This window comes from Phoca vitulina, unplaced genomic scaffold (assembly GCF_004348235.1).
Source record: "Phoca vitulina isolate PV1807 unplaced genomic scaffold, GSC_HSeal_1.0 scaffold2, whole genome shotgun sequence".
Classification (NCBI taxonomy): domain Eukaryota; kingdom Metazoa; phylum Chordata; class Mammalia; order Carnivora; family Phocidae; genus Phoca; species Phoca vitulina.
Window position 1 is genome coordinate 34,390,878 of NW_022589705.1, and position 21,206 is coordinate 34,412,083.

The 21,206-nt window shown below is 34.2% G+C and overlaps 1 protein-coding gene across 30 annotated transcripts in view; it reads right to left on the reverse strand.

The window, feature by feature from the left end:
* The window catches only part of ADGRL2 (adhesion G protein-coupled receptor L2), a 609,188-nt gene that overhangs the window by 145,435 nt on the left and 442,547 nt on the right, over nt 1-21,206 (reverse strand). For all 30 annotated transcript variants that reach the window (XM_032425185.1, XM_032425235.1, XM_032425144.1 and 27 more), the window contains one exon: nt 6,938-7,110. In XM_032425185.1, coding sequence (XP_032281076.1) covers nt 6,938-7,010 — 73 coding nt within the window. In that variant the 5' untranslated portion in view covers nt 7,011-7,110. The remainder of the gene's footprint in view (nt 1-6,937; nt 7,111-21,206) is intronic.

Here is a 21,206-nt window from a genome sequence, read left to right on the forward strand (position 1 = left end):
TGACCCTCCCCCAGCTCATTCTCTCTCTCTCTCTCTCTCACGCGCTTTCCCTCAAATAAATAAATAAGATCTTTAAAAAAAAAATCAGGTATGTTGGGAAAAGAAAAAGAGACGTGCTGTGGTTATATCAAGGTCCTACAATTATGAACAGTTTTAAATGCTTATTTCAACTTCCTAATTTTTTATCTTTTCTCATGAGAAGGTACTACATTCAAAATCAGAAGGGGGGAAAAGTACTTCTAAGGAAAAAAAAAAAAAAAAAGCCCTCCAGGCAAGAATAATGGCAGACATAAAAGTCAAACCCAGTAGAGTCCCATGCTGATAAGGAGGATTATAAATGTTGTTTGTGCTTCCTGAAGCTCTGATACGGAATTCCCTTCTCAGCCTTACATTTTAGCCAAGAGATCCCAGGGCCGGCACTAGGTATTCTCCTGGAATCACTTCTGTCAAGTTGACAAAAGGAGTTCAAGAATAGGGTTGAAAGATGTCATGAGATATTCACTAATCCACATTGATGTCTAATACATGTAGACCACACGGCTGTCATATGTCATTCTCTGTCATGCAGGAGGTGAAAAGAAAATAAAGAGTACCATAGGGTACCAAGCATACGTTTCAGGAAAACACTCCCTTAGTAATGTGGCAGATAAATCGGTTCTTGGAGACATATCAGTTCTACGTTAATACTCAGAAGTGCTCAATCATTTGTATTATCATATTCTCTAATACCACAACCTAAGTATATAACATATAAAAAAGTGAAAAGGTGTATTAATTCAAAAAATGAAGCAAAAGATTCATCAAAACTGAAATTACTCAGTAAGGAGTAATGAACACAATTACTGTTTGGCAAAATTAAGATGATTTACATGCTTCCTATGCTTTTAATTAAGCTACCTTTAATAACACTGTTCTTTCAAAAAATATAACAACTGTGATAAATTTCTAATATGGATGTAAAATCAATACTTCAAATATTTACTCTTATATGGACAAGTTCATAACCTCTTTACTTTTAGCAAAGTATTATTTCATAACAACAGATTTATTTATTTAGCATGTGACGCAGTCTTTTTTGTCAGAAAACGGAGGCTTGTAAAAACTGAACAGCCAAGCAGTACAATGTTATTGAGGTCCGCTGGGTGGCTGTTGTGTGTGACACTCTGATTTATAACACTTTTCCACCAGCAACAGACCTACCTGTGAATCAACATAGACTGTGGATAAACAAACCTTTTCTAATACTGGAAAAGAACAAAAGAGCATGGAATAAGGTAGAGAGTGGGAAGAAAAGTGGGAAGAAAGTGGGAAATCAAGCACTGGAATTTAATCTTCAATATATGAAATATGGCATATTTTGACACTGAATATTGGTACATGAGATGACAAATGTATATTCTAAACTAACTTTTTAGGGGCGCCTGGGTGGCTCAGTGGTTAAGTGTATGCCTTCGGCTCAGGTCATGATCCCAGGGTCGTGGGATCGAGCCCCGCATCGGGCTCCCTGCTCCGCGGGAAGCCTGTTTCTCCCTCTCCCACTCCCCCTGCTTGTGTTCCCTCTCTCGCTGTCTCTCTGTCAAATAAATAAATAAAATCTTCAAAAAAATAATAATAAACTGACTTTTTAAAAGATGCTAGTGTCTCCTAGTAAGTTTAGTCTTATTTTTTTCAATTTTGAGTCATATTCTGAACAAATAAACCTTATTCTTAAATCCTGATAGTAATACGGTAACACATTTGGTTTTTACAAGACGCAACATTATATAATTTGTAAATGGCATTAATATTTATATTTTTAAAACTGAATTACATCACTACCTATGCAGAGGAAAGCTACTGCAATCAAATTACATTACACTCATATAATACAATAAAGTGTCCTAAGAGCAATATATATAGTTGGGTACTTTCTCAAGGAGTCAAATCACACTGATCTGCACTAAATGTATAAATAAAATCATTATTTAAAAAAATGCATTGTTTTAAACCAATGTTAATTTACATAATTTGTGAATTTAAAAAATAAGGTTACATTTGCTATGAAGCCAACACAGATATGCTGTATGATTCCTATTAATTTAATGGGAGTTGTGACTCCCATTAAGTTTAATAGGAGTCATATGGCCAAATCTCCACAAACCTTGCTAAAAATTTACTTCCTAGCTTTCAACTAATCAAAAATATACTGAAATGAACAAAAGTAGTCAATTTTGCTAGACTGGGAAATCTCAAGTCCCTACAGTAAGTCAATTCAGCATTTTCATAGCAACGGCCATGTAGTTATTCCCAACAAGAAAAGGAACAAGGTTATCACAATGAAGAGACAAATTGAAGCAAGGGTTTAGGAGCTCTGAAAATGTAACATTTACTCTTTACAGAAAATATGTCCTGTTTTTTACAATCTGGAGCCAAGTTTTCCATTTTTTTTTTCTTCTCAATACACTGTCGAGAAAGAGGGGGAAAAAATCCCTTTTTAGAGCCTGAAATTATGACCAAGAAGCCTGATCAGAGGAATAAAAAGCCATATGAAAAGATACAGATAGTAACTCCTAGTAATCAACTGGTTACTATTCCTGGATCACAGTGAATTAAATCATAATTTCTTTTCAAGAACACTTTCAAAAAAGTTACTTTATATCCATATCCACTCATCTCTACACCTCACCTCAACCACCCCCACATATACAATACTACAATGGTTAAGTGTGATGCTGAGGGACATCCACATCATCCCCCAAATCTGTCAGAAATGCAACGCCCATCCCAGACTTCTAGGTGATTCTGGTGCTCTTAAGAACCACTACAGTACTTTATTTCACACCATGCTGTTCTCCATTGATTTTTTTATCTCCACCACCATGCTCACCACTGCCTTTCATAGTTTATTCAACTCATACTGAGTCAGCTCAAGCATCATGATCATTTCAGCTGGAAGCCTTTCCTGACATACATCCACCCACACCCTACCCTTCATCCCAATGCTTCTCTGAATATCATCTTCATGGCACTTACCACCCTGTTATTACAACTGTTCATTATCCTCTCAAAGATTTTGGTTACTTATGTGATGGATATAAAATAAGTACTTATTATAAGCCAGGCATTGTTCTAGGCACTTAGACACACTGATGAACTGAAGAAACAAAAACAATTGTTGCCCTTGTGATGCTGACATAGTGTGTTTATGAATATAAATTTTATACATTTTCTTATATGTGTATGTAAATAAAAGAAAGAATGAATACAGGTCTGAATTACTTTAATCCTTCTTAAGTTTAACCTTGGATGAAAAGCTACTACTCCTTCCAAATTATGGACCAGTCTGAAGGAAATATTTATATGCCTAAAACAGTTTTTTTTTAATTCATATTTAACCCCTAGATCTACTTTTTTCTGCCACTTAATTAGCAAAAAGACCCTATAGCCAAACATCATTTTTTAGTAAGATATCATTAATACAAAAGTCATTGTAAAATATGCTTAGAGAATTTAAAAGTACATTTAAAACTGGCAAGACCCTATTTCTACAGCGGTATTCTTAAAATTTCTTGATGTATGTAAAATTGATAGGTAAAGTTGTATCTTGCATAGCTGGCATTTATACGGGTATAACATTTTTTTAAAAATAAGGATAAACAACAACATAATTTGAACTAATTAACTAAAATTTTGACTATTGAAATCTAATTAAATACTCACTGCATAAAGAATTCAACCTGAAACCCATTTTAAAACCGACTTTGTTGAAGAACTGCTATTATTTGTAACTTGTCACTTGAGCAAGCCTTCACATGTCTGACTTATGCTTGCCAGGGCTCCATTATATAGCATAATTTAATTCTCTAGGACACAAAAACTCAATTTACTTTCCTACTTACTGATACATGATTCCACAGTGGTTACTCTGCTTATAAAAACTGGCCAAAAGAATCAAAGCACACCAGTTTCTCAACAAAACTAATTTTGGAAGGGTTTGAGATTAGTTCTGTAGGAGTAAAATCAATTCTAAGAAAAACTTACAAAATATTTTGAAAGTCTGATCTTTCATAATCATTTTTTATTTGGAAATTCCAAAAGCAATTTTCAAAAATACACAGGGGAAAAGAGACTCTAAGAATAAATAAAACATTGTTCTTATTTTGCAAAAACAAGTAAATTTAAGGGGTGAGATTTGATTGTTCAATACGAGTTGACGGAGTTAGAGATAAAGGGAAAGAAGCTAATTCTAACAATTAAACCTTTATATAATTAGATTTTACTGTGGTAAAAACTTAAAAAAATGTTTAGTAGTTTGCTCTTTACTGTGTACACAAAACATGACATATTTATAACGTTCCTCTGAGCATAAAACAAGTAAGTCCTTGCAAATGTGGAAATTTACCTCTCATGTGTATAGATATAAAATAAATCCAAAATTATGTTTGGCCTTTATAATAATATACTAAAGTGAAACACTAATGTAAAGAGGAGGAAAAATAAAAGCTCTGAAAAAGGCAAGTCAATCACTGAATATAATACGCAGGCTTGTTCCGTTTTGTTTTGATCTTAATTAGCTACTATTACTTAAAATCCACATTTGATTTCTACTGAAAAGTCAGAAGGCTGGCAAAACAAGGCTAAATGCTGGCGTGGCAATCATGGGTCCTCTGGCAAGCCTTTCCCTGCCTACTGCAGACCTTCACTGGCCTGCTGCACTGAAGTTACTTGGCCTGCTTGGCCCCAGTAGGTACCTGCGGTTTCTGACCCTGCACAAGATCACGAGCTCCTCAAGAGCAGGAACTGTGCCTTATGCATTTCAGAATCCTAAGCACCTGGCTCAATTTCATCACTCAATAAATGAGAAAGGAAGAACCTACCTAGGAAACTTTATCTAAATTATACCTATAAGAATCCAGACACTAATACAAAAAGTGCTCATCTCTGTAAGATTTGAAAAGGTAATCACCATGTAGGGGCTCTGAAGAAACTTAACGGCTGAATGGTTGAATTTATAACTCCTTTCCTGTGTTCTCATACCTAACTTTGATTGGTTTTCTCTACAGGTGTTCACAGAACATTATCTGCTTTCTGGCAATAAAGGACTATCATGTCTTGTAAAACTTTTCTAAGACAAAACCATGTGAGCTGGATCAGTATTCTAACAGTTTGCATGAACTGTGACTACTCTCACAGAGAGCAATGTGATTCCTCCTAGGTTCTTTTTACCCGTAGGAGGGAACTGCTTCAAAAGCAACACCCCCTGGCCTGATGCGCCAAAAATGAAATTTCTCTTAACGGCAGATATGAATCCTGACCTGATAGGTGACACTAGAAATAAAACTGCAGTATCTCATGAAAAAGTCTCTGTTTGCTAGCCCCCCCCCGCTGACTTAAGTTACTGTGCCAGCAAAGTAGTCTCTATCTTGATTGCAAATTTTTTCATTATGTGGACTAATGAGCCATTGGTCCACACCTGGAATCTTTTTTAAATGTATAAAAACATTCAAACATTAACAGCAGGAATTCAGTTAGTTCCCCCCCTAAAAAAAACAGATGCAAAATTATAGACTATACACAAGATTTTCATAACAATCCAAGCCAGAGATTCATATTCTTAAACTCAGTTTCTGCTTGTTGTTTATCATTATGGTACTATTCATTCAGACATATTACATTTTACTGTTAGATTTGATGTATCTCTCAATTCTGATGCGAAGAGCAGTATCTTCTAAAAATAGAATATTAACCCATTTGTAATTTCAAGCTTGACTTAAATCCAAGTGAACATTATTTACTTTCCGAATACAGAATTTCTTATTTTAAAATATTTCTAAATTTGTCATTTGTTTGAATTATATTATCACGTTATGTCAATATATTGAAAGTAGGGGGCTGGGGAGGCAAGAAGAAAATGATGAAATATTATTTTGGAATAGCAATTCAAATAAAATTCAGTAAAATTAAAATGTTAACACTGAAGCTTATTACAAAGATGCTGGAATAATAAACTTCTATTAGTTGACAGCTGCCTTTCCCCTCCACCTATCATTTTATTAATAGGTTTAAATGGGATCACTTAAAAATACATATAAAACCAATTTAAAAATTCTAAAATATTTTCTTCAAGAATATTTAATTGGGACAAATAAAATCCATGCATTTCTCAGAGATTTTTGTATTCTTCACAGATTTTACAAGATTAATATAGTTTCACGCTGAATACATAACTACCATTATCAAGTAGCTATAAAATTAACATATCTTAGCTCCATATTAACTTCTGACCTGCTCTATAAAAAGCACTTGAAAGGGTGTTATTTTCACATGGAAATAATACATAAGATTAAAGAAATAACAGATACCAAGAAATCCATACAATAATTAGTAAATGATGGTTCCAATTATTTCATTAAGCCTCAAAAGTGTATTTACTTCTTTAAAAGTCAGGTCCATCTTCCAAAAGAGATAAATAACATTCAAAAGGAAGCACTACAAAAAAAAAAAAAAAAAACACCCCAACATTTCCAGAAGATATGAAAAAACTTTATTTAGGAGTTTTAGAACCAAACTATGACTCCACGTAAGCAAACAAACTAAAGATGAAGTAAAAAAAGTGACACGAAATACTTTCAATTTTACTGGAATAAATTTAGTCGATAAGTGTAAAATATATACCAAAGCAAAGATTTCATTTACTTCTCTCAGGATTATTAACAATAATATTTTACAAATTTATGTGAAACATAAATTCAGACTTCTAGCACTTTCTTCCATACTATAGCTGTGTTGTAATGAAAATAAATTCAGCCACCAAAAAAAGAATTTGACATTCGGGAAATCTTTTTAAGAGCTACTTTTTAAAATAAAACTCATTCTAGCCACTTCTACATAGAGAAGATTGCATAGTTTAAACTAAGTTCACCCAGATTTGAAAAATAAAATTTAAATTGCATCTTACCTTCTGTATTCGGTAAGAAGCTGATTATAATGACAAACCACAGACTTCGCATTCTGCAACCAGAAGACACCATTATTGATTCCTTTAAATATTTTCTTTGTATTCCTTAATGAATCTAGTTATAAATGCCCAGCTTCATCGAACCCAGCAGTCTGCATCATTGATCCTCATATCTGAAAAACAAACAAATCCATCATTTACTCTTATGGTTCTGTTATGTCACAAAAAAATGCAAAAATAATAACAAGTGTCTCTCTCCCTCCCTGCCTCCCTCTATCTCCTAAATATAAAAAAAAATAAATGGTATATATTTTGATTCTATATCCAATATGGGAGCTGCTCCTACATACTGGATATCTGAGCCTTAAAAGAATATAAAGAAAACGATCAAAGCTCAAAAAACATTTATAGATAACCATACATATGAATTTGTAGAACAGCTATATAAATCCCTAATGATTTTTTTCTTTGAAAAGCTTAGGAAGTCATTCTAGAACAATACATCTGTCTCTCTATGCCACATATCAGTCTTTTTATCAAATTACTAGCTTTAGTATATATTGCCTCTAAAAAATTTTATAAATACATATACTTTTTTTGTTTGTTTCTAGTGATGGTAAAAGCAATATTATCTACTATTTTATCCTGTTATCTTGCAAGACAGATTAGAGATATAATTAAGCAGTTTATTTTTCTATACAAGGATGTACAATTTTTAACACATGGGTTTACTTTAATATAATAATGTACATTTATATAATAATGGCATTCCAAAAACACCACATTCCTAAACACTACATATCAAGTTGCTATAGTTATTCATAGAGGGAGCAGTTTAATAAAGGGTCTCTTAACTATTTCATTTTAAAGTTTTAGATTTTCATATATTGGGTTTTTTTTTTTTTACAGCAAAGTATAACTTAGTAAGATTAAACCTATATTCTTGAGCAGGTTGGTCCATCCACTAGACCCAAATAAAAACCCCAAGACCATGATGACTGTATCTCCAAGGTTGTAACAATATTTTTCTAAAAACTGGGAGATGGGTAAAGAATATAAAACCTGGAACCAACTTTAATTCTGACTAGCCCTTAAGAATCCGGTTCTTCAACTGGAGAGGATACAAAAACTTCAGGAGCATGACTTAATCAGAATTTCTCAGTTCCTAGGACATAAGACCAGGTTATTTGCTAGGTTCTACTGAAGTGTTTCACTTCCTAGGTTAACATGAGGAATCAGAGTAAATACTAGCCTTACAATACACATAAAATACAGACAGTTCTCAAATACATCCAGCCTCCTGGCCTAGCCTTGAGGGTAGAAAAACTACAAAATTTTCCTTTAAAGGGATATCTTTTTTTTTTCTTTAAAGATTGTATTTATTTATTTGAGAGAGAGAATGAGATAGAGTATGAGAGGGGGGAGGGTCAGGGGGAGAAGCAGACTCCCCGCTGAGCCGGGAGCCCGATGCGGGACTCGATCCCGGGACTCGATCCCGGGACTCCAGGATCATGACCTGAGCCGAAGGCAGTCGCTTAACCGACTGAGCCACCCAGGCGCCCCAAAAGGGATATCTTAACAGTTTCTTCATATTAACTTCCTGTAATTTTCTTCTAAATAATACTCTTACCAAGTTCTCTCAATCTACCTTTAAACTGCTGCAGGTAAAGAGTTCTTAAAGTGGGGGCGTGGGGGGGGGAATATCCCTCATTCTGAAGTTGTATCTATAAAAAAGGAACTCTTATATAATTTAGATGCTGTCATGAAAGCATAAAGAAAATTTAGAAAACTTTTCCTAGATAACTCTGAAGTTCTCTCTTTCACATTATCTAAGCTACTCTGCATTTGCTGCAGGCTTCATGTATCATATATGATTCTATTAGCAGTTTACTATATTCTATTATCAGTTCACTATATTCTATTATCAGTTCACGATGCTTTAACTTCAGTGGAAAAGCAGTCAGATTCTAAATAGTTTGGAACACTTATCACCCTACAAAGTCACTGTCTTGTTTCACTGACAACCACACCAAAAAGAATGTAAAAAACTTAATCTGAAGCTATTATCTAGTGTTTAAATATAAAGATCCACAAAATCACAGATGACACTAGCAAGATATTTCCGTAATAAGCAGTTTGTTTTATCAAGCCTAGAGTTTCAGGATAAAACTGCTTCTCTATACATCCCTCCATGACCCAGAACAGCCCAATTTTTTTAGCTCTCTTTGAAACTACTGAAGACATTTAGGTATCATGATAAAGGGGGTCAGAAATGGTACTACCCAGTTCTAAGAACACTTCAGATGATTCTATGCCTAAAGAAATAAGACAAAAACAAAGGAAAGAACAAACTTCCTCTAATGAATGCCAAAAATATAAAAAGAATGATATATCAAAAATTAATCTGATGGGGAAACATGGCACACAACCTTGTAGAATTGGCTTCTATTCTTTTTTCACACTGAACTCCCAAAGACTGTTCAAAAGACAAAACCCAAATAAACCTGCAGTTTACAACTGCAGTGGCAAAGTACCTGCCTTAAAACTGCAAGCTATTTTATATAAAGCATTCACAAAAAAATAAGAATACATTAAAAAAATAATCCCACTACTAATCAAACAAATGCTAATCAAAATATCTTTTATTAACTCATCAAATTGGCAAATATTTTCTCAAGATAATATGGAACTCTGGCCAGAGTTGGAGAGTTTCATCAGCAAAGGTAAAAAGGAAATTATCCTTCGCTCAGAGCAAGAGCTAAACAGGTTGAATCTTCCTGGAAAACAATCTGTTGATATGTAGTAAGAGGTTTAAATATGTGTGTCTTCCTTGAGCTACCTCTAGAAATCTAGCCTAAGGAAATGATAGGGAAGTAAGCAAAGATTCACTCTAGGGTACATGGAACCATGGAACCAGCATGGTCCATACATGCTGCCGTGGAACATCTAATAATATTACTCAGCCATCAGAAAGGATGAATATCTACCATTTGCGTCGACATGGATGGAACTGGAAGGGTATTACGCTAAGTGAAATAAGTCAATCAGAGAAAGACAATTATCATACAGTTTCACTCATATGTGGAACATAGGGAATAGCACAGAGGACAATAAGGGAAGGGAGGGAAAACTGAATGGGAAATGATCAGAGAGGGAGACAAACCATATTAGACTCTTGACTCTGGGAAACAAACTGAGGGTTGCAGAAGGAGGTGGGTGGGGGGCTGGGGTAACTCAGTGATGGGTATTAAGGAGGGCACATGATATGATGAGCAGTGGGTGTTATATGCAAGTAATGAATCACTGAACATTATATCAAAAACTAATGATGTACTATACATTGGCTGACTGAATTTAAATAAAAAATAAATAAAATGCAGATGATAAAAAAATTAGAAAGAGAGAGAGCAAAAAAAAGAGAAGTCAGATAATTTCATGACCTGTCATATTGGAAAGGCTAATCAAGAAACAACTTCTTATATCCTCCATATTGTTCAATGATCCAATCAAGCAGTCAGAATAATTTTAATGTGTGGACATGACACATTAATTAGTACACGTAAAATTAAGTCAGCCTCTGGAACGCTCCTGATTTGATCAAAGAATTCTGACTGTCCAAGTTCTGCTTGTAATGAGTATTTTCATTTCAATGACATGCATACAGGCTGCCTGCCTACACGCACACAACTCTTGAACACATTTCTACTTTCTTAAAGCGATCCAAGATCAGTCTGTCTTCAGTCATCTGCTATTTGAAAGAGTCCTTGTTTGTGGGAAGAAAGGGAAGGAAGAAATCAGAGACTGATGACTGCTTTGTAGGAAACAGCGGCCAAGATAGGAAAACCTCTGTTAGTAAGGGGAAAACGAGGAGGAAACCGCACAACCAAGACCTCTTTTGTGGTCGTTGGCAAGGACAGATATTTCATGAACTGATTTCAACTATACTAAAATGTAAGTGTATTCTTAAGGATTTTAATGTGAAACACAATTTAAAGGTTTGAGAATGTGAAACACAATTTTAAAATTACATTGTAGTCAATTATGAGACTTAGTATAGACGATTATTTCTAACAAACAGAAACAGGTTCTGGAATGTAATAAAATCATGGTTTTCTTCATGCAAATAAAGCTTATGTCCATCTGTGCAATAAGTAAAAAGAATATCAAATTTATTTTTTCTCATCCTACGATCTATATCCAATCATCTTCACATCAAATAAAATTATTTACAAAAATTGAAGCTTTAAATACAATTCTGAAAACTAAGTCAAAAGATTTTATTGTTGTGATCCAAATTAAGAACAACCTTCCATTAAAAAAAAAAGTCAATGAAAATTGAAACACTTAACAAACCACAATCAGTTAAAAACAGAATGAATAAATAATCAAACATGGTGAAACTAATCTTAGGAAAACATTGCTCCTAATCAGAGTGGAGCCAAAGGACACTCACAGGCATAAATGTAGCTAGCTAACAGACTCCTCCAAACTCTTTACCTGCAAAATGAAGCTCAGCAAAAGCTTCTTATAATGCAAAACAAAAACAAAGAACAAAATCAGAAAAAAAGCCATTAAATTTCCTTTCGATGAACAGAAAAGATTAAGTAATTCTCCATATTAATAACCAGTTTATCCTTAGATTTTTGGAAAACCTCTTTCCAAGAACTTTGGTGAGGAAAAAACTGTGATTATAAAGGCACAGTGCACAGATCAAACTCTTCTTAATGCTAAGTCAAGGTTCATTTCTTAATAAAATCAGAAACATGTGCCTGTTCAGCAAAAATAGAAAAAAATAAAACCTGTTTGTTTGTAAGTATCAATGAAAGAGGTGACTAGATCATGCTTCAAATTAATAAGAGGAAAAGATAAAGTTTTCTAAAACTGGTTAACTAAGGTTGATATTCTATTAGGAGTAAAGCCAACATAAAGATTCATATCCAAAGCTTTGTCTTTGATTTCTACTTATGGACTCTGAGGTACTAAGACCACTGGATGATAAACCCAAAACAACTAAAAGAATGAAACAGGGAAAGAAAAGCACCATCTAAGTATGAGACCTACCAAAGTCACCCATCCTTGTTATTATACACTAAAGCTGTGTAAAAGGAAACATTAATGCTTCATTCTACGTACTAAATGTATGTCAGCGCTAAATGAAAGCCAAAGAAGCTATTTCTACAAAATCAGTCTTTCTAATCTTATTTGCACTATAAAATTATAATAATTACGAAATGGGACTTACTAGCAAAAGAGAACTGCTCTTCTACATTTTGCCCATACAAACAAAACAACAAAAAAGGGTAATACTAACCCCATTAGGCCCCCATGCAAAGTCTTAGAAAATGAAAAATAAATTACAGTTTCATTTCAATCTAAATCTCATTCGGGGTGTTCACTTTCCAGAAATATCTTATGTGTGGGCCAGACAGGCCAGAATTCCCCCTTCTTGTTAACATCGGAGAAAACACTGACACCCTTGGGAGTTTTCTTTCAGTAAGTTGTCTAAGTAAACCCTTGCTATCGCTAATGATGAGCTTATTTTAGCTCCAGACATTCAACATTCTTTTGTGTTTCAGTTTATTTTTTTTCCTTTCACAAAGATAGTTTGGGGCTGGGAATGCGGACAGAGATTTTAAAACCACGTGGCCAACCACCAGTCGCCACCCTCTCTCTCCGTTTCATTTCTGTGGACACTGGTATCAAGTCCAGAGTACTTTAATTAAACTATTTACGCCAAAGTCCCCTTAATATTCATTACTGGTCTTACCCTTTACTGAAACTTCTGCACTGTGAGGGAATAAATTCTTCTAGGAGAGGTCTTAGAGCGGAAAGGAGAAGAGTTCAGGAATGCTCCTAGGAAATTACACCAGCCATCCGCTATAACATCTACCAGCCATGCTGAGCATGCAAAAAGGCTTGTAGCTGTGGACATGGGAGGAACAGTGCAGGGCAGTCTGCCATTCTCTTCATTAAAATCCTTCCAGTTGAAATAATAAAAACAAATTGCTGTCATTTTCAAACCAATGTAGGGGACATTTTATGACTGAACATAAACTTGCAAATTAAGTCTCAAAAGAAAAAAAAAAAAAAAAGTTACATGCCCAGTTCAAAATACTACCTTACATATCATAAAAAAGTTGATGGCTTCCTCAACTTTTCTACCAAAAAAAAAATTGTAAATCTGTTTGTTTAAAATATTTTATATTTATTGTTAAATTATACTCCACCTACAATATAAGAAGTTAGTGTTTTCCCCACTTGGGGGAAAGGGGAAGGTATTTTTAAATGATAGTCCTCTTCAACTTTAAGACATTCTATTTCCTCATCACTTTCTAATAGTCTAGAATTCTTATGCAATTCTTTTAGTTAAATGTAAATTATGGGCACTATAGCCAAAAATTATTTCCTGAGTGCCTACTATGGGTGAAACACTGTATTAGACATACATCACTAATTCTTCATGAGGTCAATATTATAAAGGTCAGAAATCTGAGCCTCAGAGAGGAAAAATAACTCAATTGAAGTTATTCAGCTAGCAAGTAGCAGAGCTTGAATTCTAATCAAGGCTAATTACAAAGCCATTCTTTCTGCTAGTCACTACATTATTCATTCAACAAATATTTACTGAACATCTATTATGTGGTGGGTACTGAGAAACAAAAGAGACAAAACTTCTTACCCTTGGGAGATTACATTCCAGCTCAAAAATAACCCTTCCTAATAAAAAGCTATAATTGCCTGGTCCATTGTAAGGTCTAAATAGTTTATTCATAGAACTTCATGAAATCTTCACAACTTGAAGAAATATATATTATTATTTCCATTTTGCCTTAAAATGAGAGTACATAACCTATTCAAGGACAGTAAGTAAATACCAGTGCTGGGATATAAACCCATGTTCTAAAACCACTATTGCCACTAATTAAGTAGTTCAGATAAACTTACTTTATGTTTTATCATCTTTCCCTTTAGAATAAAAAATGGAAGTAAAACAAAGGCATTTTGGGATTGTGAAAATGACAAAATACCAAAAGAATAATGAGTTGATTTTTAAAATGTTTACATTTGTAAAACTAACAGCCCTTAGGTAATGATAGCTAAATGTTAACTTAATTTTTATTATTTCCAGTCAAGCTATCTTAATTTCATTCATTGATAGTGCTATCTAAATTAACAAATTATTCAAACTAATAAATCTTATCAGCCAAAATACCTGAGAAGTTGCTTACAAGTCAAACAATAAACTTAAGTATTTCCTCCAATTATAATTAACAATGAATCTTAACAGTCCTGGAAAGAATGTTTTCACACTAATATCTATAATATTATGGACTAATCATTCATTGTTCAGGCAAACAGAAAAGAAAAAATCCAAGGTTGCTCATCAGATTCAACCTTGTGTTTGGTTCACTGCACTGGATCCTTTGTTCATAAATCATTGTTACTAGTCATTCCCTGAATCAATATTCAGATTCCCTCTTGGTCTATATATACAACCACTAAATGAAATAATAATGACCCAGGATATGTTGTATATTAGATCATCAATATCACCATCAGAGGCTTCTTAGAGATAATTAGGTAATCTGAGTAAACTATGTCAAATGATCTTAAAAATAAATATGAAAAATTACTATGAATACACAGTAAGAAGCTGAAGAAAATTTTGTGAAGTATAGCACATTGCCTTATGTAATCAATAAATGATACAACTCATTCGCAAGCTATGTCAATATATATAGTGTCATCTAAATTTCTAAAATGAATTTTTCACTTCTAAAATAAAGTAGGTAATATTAACACTATAATTGCATGTACGTCAGTTTAGGCCAATGAGTATCTAGTGATTACATTCTAGATATTTTTGATATTGTGTACTGGAAGGAATGTTACTTGTTAATTATTTTTACCTTATATATTATTAATTGGTCCCGTGTTAGGTTCAAAAGGAATTATAATACAGATTAAGATATGGTTGCCACCTTCAAAAAGTTAATAATCTTCTAAGGAGAATTAGAAATAGAAGAAAATGACTAAGACCCAAAATATGCATTAATTAGTAATTGCTGTACTCCCCCAAAACTCTATGGTAATAAATGTAGTAATTGCTGTACTCCCCAAAAACTCTATGGTAATAAATGTATTTCATACCAAAATAATGAGAGAGAAGAGAAATAAACGCAGTTTCTGGACCTGTGTTTTTCTTGAGATGTATACCTAGATCAACCAACATCATCTGGATAGAAAGAGTCCAAAATTGAGATCAGAGCACACTCTGGAATCCTGTCTTAACCTACGAAGGTTGATACAATTCACAAACGTGTAGTCCCCAAGTCCACCAACTATATATGAGCGTAGGAATAGACAATAAATCTACTATCCCATTATTTTCCCAATTATTCCAATTATACATTTATGGTCCTGATTCCACCGTAAGTAATCTTAAAGAAGATTTTTAGGGGCTACTGCAATATGTTTCACTAAGGGCTTGTCCATTCTCTCAAAATATGTCTCAGCAATTATTCTAATAATTCACATTCTAAAAACTGTATCTAAAGGAGTTGCTATTTCAGAAAAACATTTTTTGAAACCTACTTATACATGATTGCATTGGCAGCCATAATAATAATAACAACCTGAGTTATTCAGCTCACATATTCCACACTCTGACTTCATGGGAAAACTACACATGATCAAAAAGCAAGATGACATCAGGGACTTCTTCCAGAAAAAGCAAGTTCTTGTGCCTTAGCCAGGGTTGCTTTCCATTAAACCTTAGGTTCCATACCATATAAATCTGTGTCTACAAGCAAAACTCAAGACAACAGCATTGTAAAAAAAAAAGTATCAATTATTTCTGAATACCAACATCAGAAATAAAGTTGTAGTGTAAGAACAGGAAAGACTCTTCATCGTTAGACACATTGTGTGTAGTTGGTATGGCTCCTCTAACAAACATTAGGACTTAGATGAGAAGGCAAGAAAAATAATCACAGACAAACTCTTAAGAAATAGTAATGGACTGGGTTGTTCTGAATGGTTGTTAAATACAAAAAATAAAATAAAATAAAAACTTTAGTTCATTAAAAAATTAAAATCAGGTTGTGTGTGTTAGTGCTTCTTAACTACTCAATCATGGAATGGGGGAGGTATGTGGTTTTTAGAAAAGGGATTTGCAACTTTAAAATATAATTTTATGACCTCTATTAAAATTTCAAATAATATTAAAGTGGTAATAAAAGAATGTTTAATAAAAAATACAGGTTACAAAAAGCTGAGAAAAACTGACTAGAAGCTTGAATTAACTTGCCAAGACTCTCTCTCCTTTTTTTAAAGATTTTATTTATTTGAGAGAGAGAGAGCACAAGTGAGGGGGGCAGAGGGAGAAGCAGACTCCCCACTGAGCAAGAAGCCCAATGCGCAGGGCCCGGGAGCTCGATCCCAGGACCCTGAGAGCATGACCTGAGCAGAAGGTAGAAGGCTTAACCAATTGAGCCACCCAGGCGCCCCAAGGCTCTCTTCTTTAGTAAAAGACTAATGTATTTTGTAATATTTCAACAATTTTTAAAAATTTACCAATTCAGAAAACTTTGAGGAAAATATATTCCTTGTTACTAGGCCATATATAAAGAAAAGCAAAAAGCCGTACTTAATAACTACCACTGATAACTACTGAGTCTTCAAATCTCATAAACCAAAAATTATCAATAGTATTCCATTATGTTTGGAAAGATAAGAAACAAGGGATTGTGTAGACTGATATTACAGAGCAGGTATCAGGAAACTTTTTCTATAAATGACCAAGTGGTAAATATTTTAGGCTTTAAGGACCCTATAGTCTCTGCCATCATAGCATGAAACCTGCCATAGACAATGCGTAATAATGAATGAGCATGGCTGTGTGCCAATAAACTTTACTACAAAAAACAGCCAGCCAGCTACAATTTGCCAACCCCAGCTAGAGATGAACTGGCACAGGATGAAGATAACTAAATGCAGTTCAGTCAAGTAATGAACTGACCAATAACTATCAATGTCTGCCAACATAATCAAACCAATGTTAGTCTGTTATTTTAAGAAATTAATTTAAATGTTAATGTAAAGGTAAATTAACCATGCTGGAATGAGAAAAATAAAACAAAGCAACATTATACTGACCAAAACAAATCAGCGTTTCACTGTGTGTGTACAACAAAGCCGTATGTACAGCTTGCGGTGTCTAGGGAGAAACTCCAGAAAAGAAAATAAAGGACATTACCACAGTAACCTATCTTGCTACTCTGTCTGGCAGGAGAGAATGTAAAACCAATCAAAACAGTAAGTAATGGAAGACTGAAAAGTAATGAGGTTTGGACAAGACCCCTGAGGTATTCTACCATTAGCATGATGGTTTCAAATAGCTGTTGGTAAAAGTGGCTTCAAACTCCTGAAATTTCTGTCACCATTGCTACTCACCCGTATGAAATACTGGATATATCCCAGTTCCACATTGTATTCAGCAGGAAACTACTAAATTCTAATTTGCTGAATTTCTGCTAGAAAGCTAAAAATACTACAAGGCCAAAATCACCAATCTTATTCCAAAAAATTATGAAGTCACAATAAATGCACACAATTCTTTTGGAACACAAGTATTTTTACAGCTTTCTAATTCCCTGTATCTAGATTCTCCCCAATCCAAGTATTTTGAATGTTACTAATGCAGTAAATATTTTTATTTTCTGCAATCTAATATTTCTTAAAATTGAACAGCCATGCTATAACATATCATAAGAATAACATTTCTAAGCTACAATTAATAGGTATCACATTAAAATACATGAGAGCTAAACTTGTCTATCAATATTATATATAAGACAAAAGAGTGGAGAAGGTTACAAATTTTTAATAAGAGCATTATATTATGGTAGTAATAATCTAGGTGTTTTACTGGAAGTGAAGTGGATTACTGTAAATGAAATTTTAAAATGTCCTTTCCTTTTACAGATAACACAAAATGACTTTTTTTCATGTCTCTAGCGATAAGGATAAATTTGCCACACAGTTAAATGGTGCCTTCACCCTTCCCATTCTGGCTCATGAATTAATAATTCAGTGACATTAATACAAGAAGATAAATGATAAAAAGGTTAAGGCGCATGGGCCAACCATACACACATACTTCTTTTAGCACAGTTAATACTTCTCTGCCAATTATAGCTAAAACTTTTTAACAGTTTTCAATAGCGTTTTTACAATCTAAGTAGCAGCTTATGCACACACAATTTCACACAATTCAGGCTTAATAAATCTCCTGCTGGTACCAAACAATCATTCTAGGGGATTAAAGTGCAACATCTGTTAACATTAATAATGTTTTATATAGTCATATGTATTAAAGAAGCCTCTACTCCATTATTAGTCTCCTAAAAATCCTTCTAGACCAATATACTGATTTAGCATGAATTATACATATATCCCTCAATTGGTGACTTACAACAAAGAAATACATTAGTATGAAATGGTAAAAGAAAAAAAATTGCATTCTCTGTGAAGTAACAGATTTTTTTGAACCAAACTTAACTAAATTTATTTGAGTGTGCATTTGCAGATATATACACACAAATGAAATTAGCTCAGTCTCTAATATAGTTTTTAAAACCAAAAATCCTCGGTAGCATTACTCATGGCAAATTTCAATAAACCAATGCTATGTAAATATAAAAGGCACTTCAATGTAAGGTGGCACACATTCACTCACAGTTGATTTGACTCTCTCTGAAACGTCTTCATCCCCTCTTACTGTTTTCATTCCCAGGGCCCTAACACCTTTTTTTGTGCAAAAACCTCCTAGGTGACTCCTCACCCTCCATCCAACTTGCTAATCTCCACTGGACTCATCTTCCTAATTTCACTCTACAACATAAAAATGTGTAAAACTGGAAACAATCCCAGAGATCACTTCATACATACGACAAAGAAAACACTTGGGGTTGTGACTTGACAAAGGCAGATCACAGAACTGTTGATTTTTAAATTTTCCGTAAGTACGTATATTATCTTGCTATAATTCAATTATCACAACAAATCTAGTATCTCTATTTTAACAAGAGGGAAATTACAACCGGGGGCTGAAGGAGTAATAAATGCAGAGTTTAATAAAAAGTGGCAAAAAGCAAAACTAGGAATAGAATCCAAATAGATCTAATTTAAAAAATACTTAAACGCTCTGCTTCTGTCAAAATTACTTACCCAGTAATTCTGAGTATGCCTTTCGAACTGATTTTTACCAAGATACCCATATACAAAGCATCACCCTCCTTTCCACCTAAGGAAATTTATACAGATTTGATAAGTTTAAAAACCACCTAAACCATAAAGACAATCTGACCACCTCAAGGTGAAAAAACCTCTCCTATCACAAATTCCTATAGTCATCACCTGTATCATTTTTATGGTAGGTGACCCTGAGTTATCTTAGGACTCCTCTCCAATTAAGCTTTGAAACTATTTTTAAAATCTCTTTTGTCCAAATTTCCCATGTTTATCTTTCTTCAATATAAGTCTCTTCAAACCAAACCAAAAATTTTCCAATATACATACTTTGTTCAAGACACTGAGGCTGGTACTGCAAGCAATACAAGGATGCCAAAGATAAGGAAATGAGACAAAGGCACAAATAACTTTACTTACTTTAATGTAATTAAGAAGAGTAAGTGGTCCTTACAGACCATAGCTTTTGCCCACCGCTTTAATAAGAGTCTGATACGTAGCATAATATCCTGGTGATTAATACAGTGAATATACAATAAATTAAACACGTTTCTGGAAATTACCATTTTTAACAGATTTCCTTTTTTTAGCTAACATCCAAGCTTGAGAATAGCCATCCTTCATTTCCTGTTCTTCCTCTTTAAAAATTAGCGAGATTCAATTTTTGGGCCAGAGGAGGCTTACCCTCACCTCTGTACCTTTCTTGGCATACTTAACGATGTTCCTTCTGCCTAAAATCCCCTCTGCCACGTTCTCTTTGGCCAACTACTACTCTTTTTCCAACACTCAGTTTAGGTCTGTCACTAAACTATCTAACTCCCTCCTTCCCCTAAACCTTACCCCACACGCCAAAAGAGCACTACCGTTTTGTTGTTGTTGTTATTTTTTAAAGATTTTATTTATTTGACAGAGACCCAGCGAGGAGAGGGAACACAAACAGGGGGAGTGGGAGAGCAGGCTCCCCGCCGAGCAGCGAGCCCGATGCGGGGCTCGATCCCAGGATCCCAGGATCGTGACCTGAGCCAAAGGCAGACGCTTAACGACTGAGCCACCCAGGCGCCCCGAGCACTACCATTTGCGTCCATAGCACAACGTGCCGTATCACATAGTATCTAAAATATCATCTCAAATTATTGTAAGCTGACTGAAAACAGAACCCACAGCTTTCACATCTATAATCTCAGTGCTAGGCAGCCTTGCCTAATGCTTGGCAAATAGCACATAACAAATGTTTTTGACAGAGAGAAAGGAAAACAGGGAAAAAAGGAGAAAACTGTGAATGAAAAAACTGACTACAGATGCAAAGTAAAGACCATGAATGGTGGATAAAGAAAACTGAATGGAATCCAGAAACTAATGTGTGAAAGAAACATAGTATTTTAAAAGGAGAAACAAATTTAAGATCCCCTAGAATAGGGATGTTCAAGGATTTTTCTTCCTACAAAAGACTCTTTTTAATTAAATGTTTAATTAAATATTGAGCATGCCTATTTAAAAGACAAAATAAAAAAAATGAATGTTTTTCAGAAAGCTTAATTTACCATTGTTTGGCATAAAATACCTTATCATTTTTATCACTTATAGAAGCCAAATAAACTGAGCCTCCTTATTATAAAAGTGAATGAAGCAGGAAGGTCACAATTAATGGGGAAACTAAACCTACAGCTCAGCTCTAACCAAAACCAAGTTCCAGTAAAATAATCCCTTGATGGAAGTTTTTTTTAAAATACTTGAAAATCTGGGGTGCCTATGGGTGCATTTGGTTAAGCATCCAACTCTTGGTTTCGGCTCAGGTCATGGTCTCAGGGTCCTAGGATCGAGCCCTGCCCTGCGTCTGGTTCGTGCTCAGCACAGAGTCTGCTTGAGACTCTCTCCCTCGCCCTCCGCCCCTCCCCCACCCCCGCAACCCCTTCTGCTCTTTTTCTCACTAAGATAAATAAATAAATCTTTAAATACTTGAAAATTCAATAGAATCTATGAAAACAATTGGTAATTTCAAATATTCTAAATAATTTAA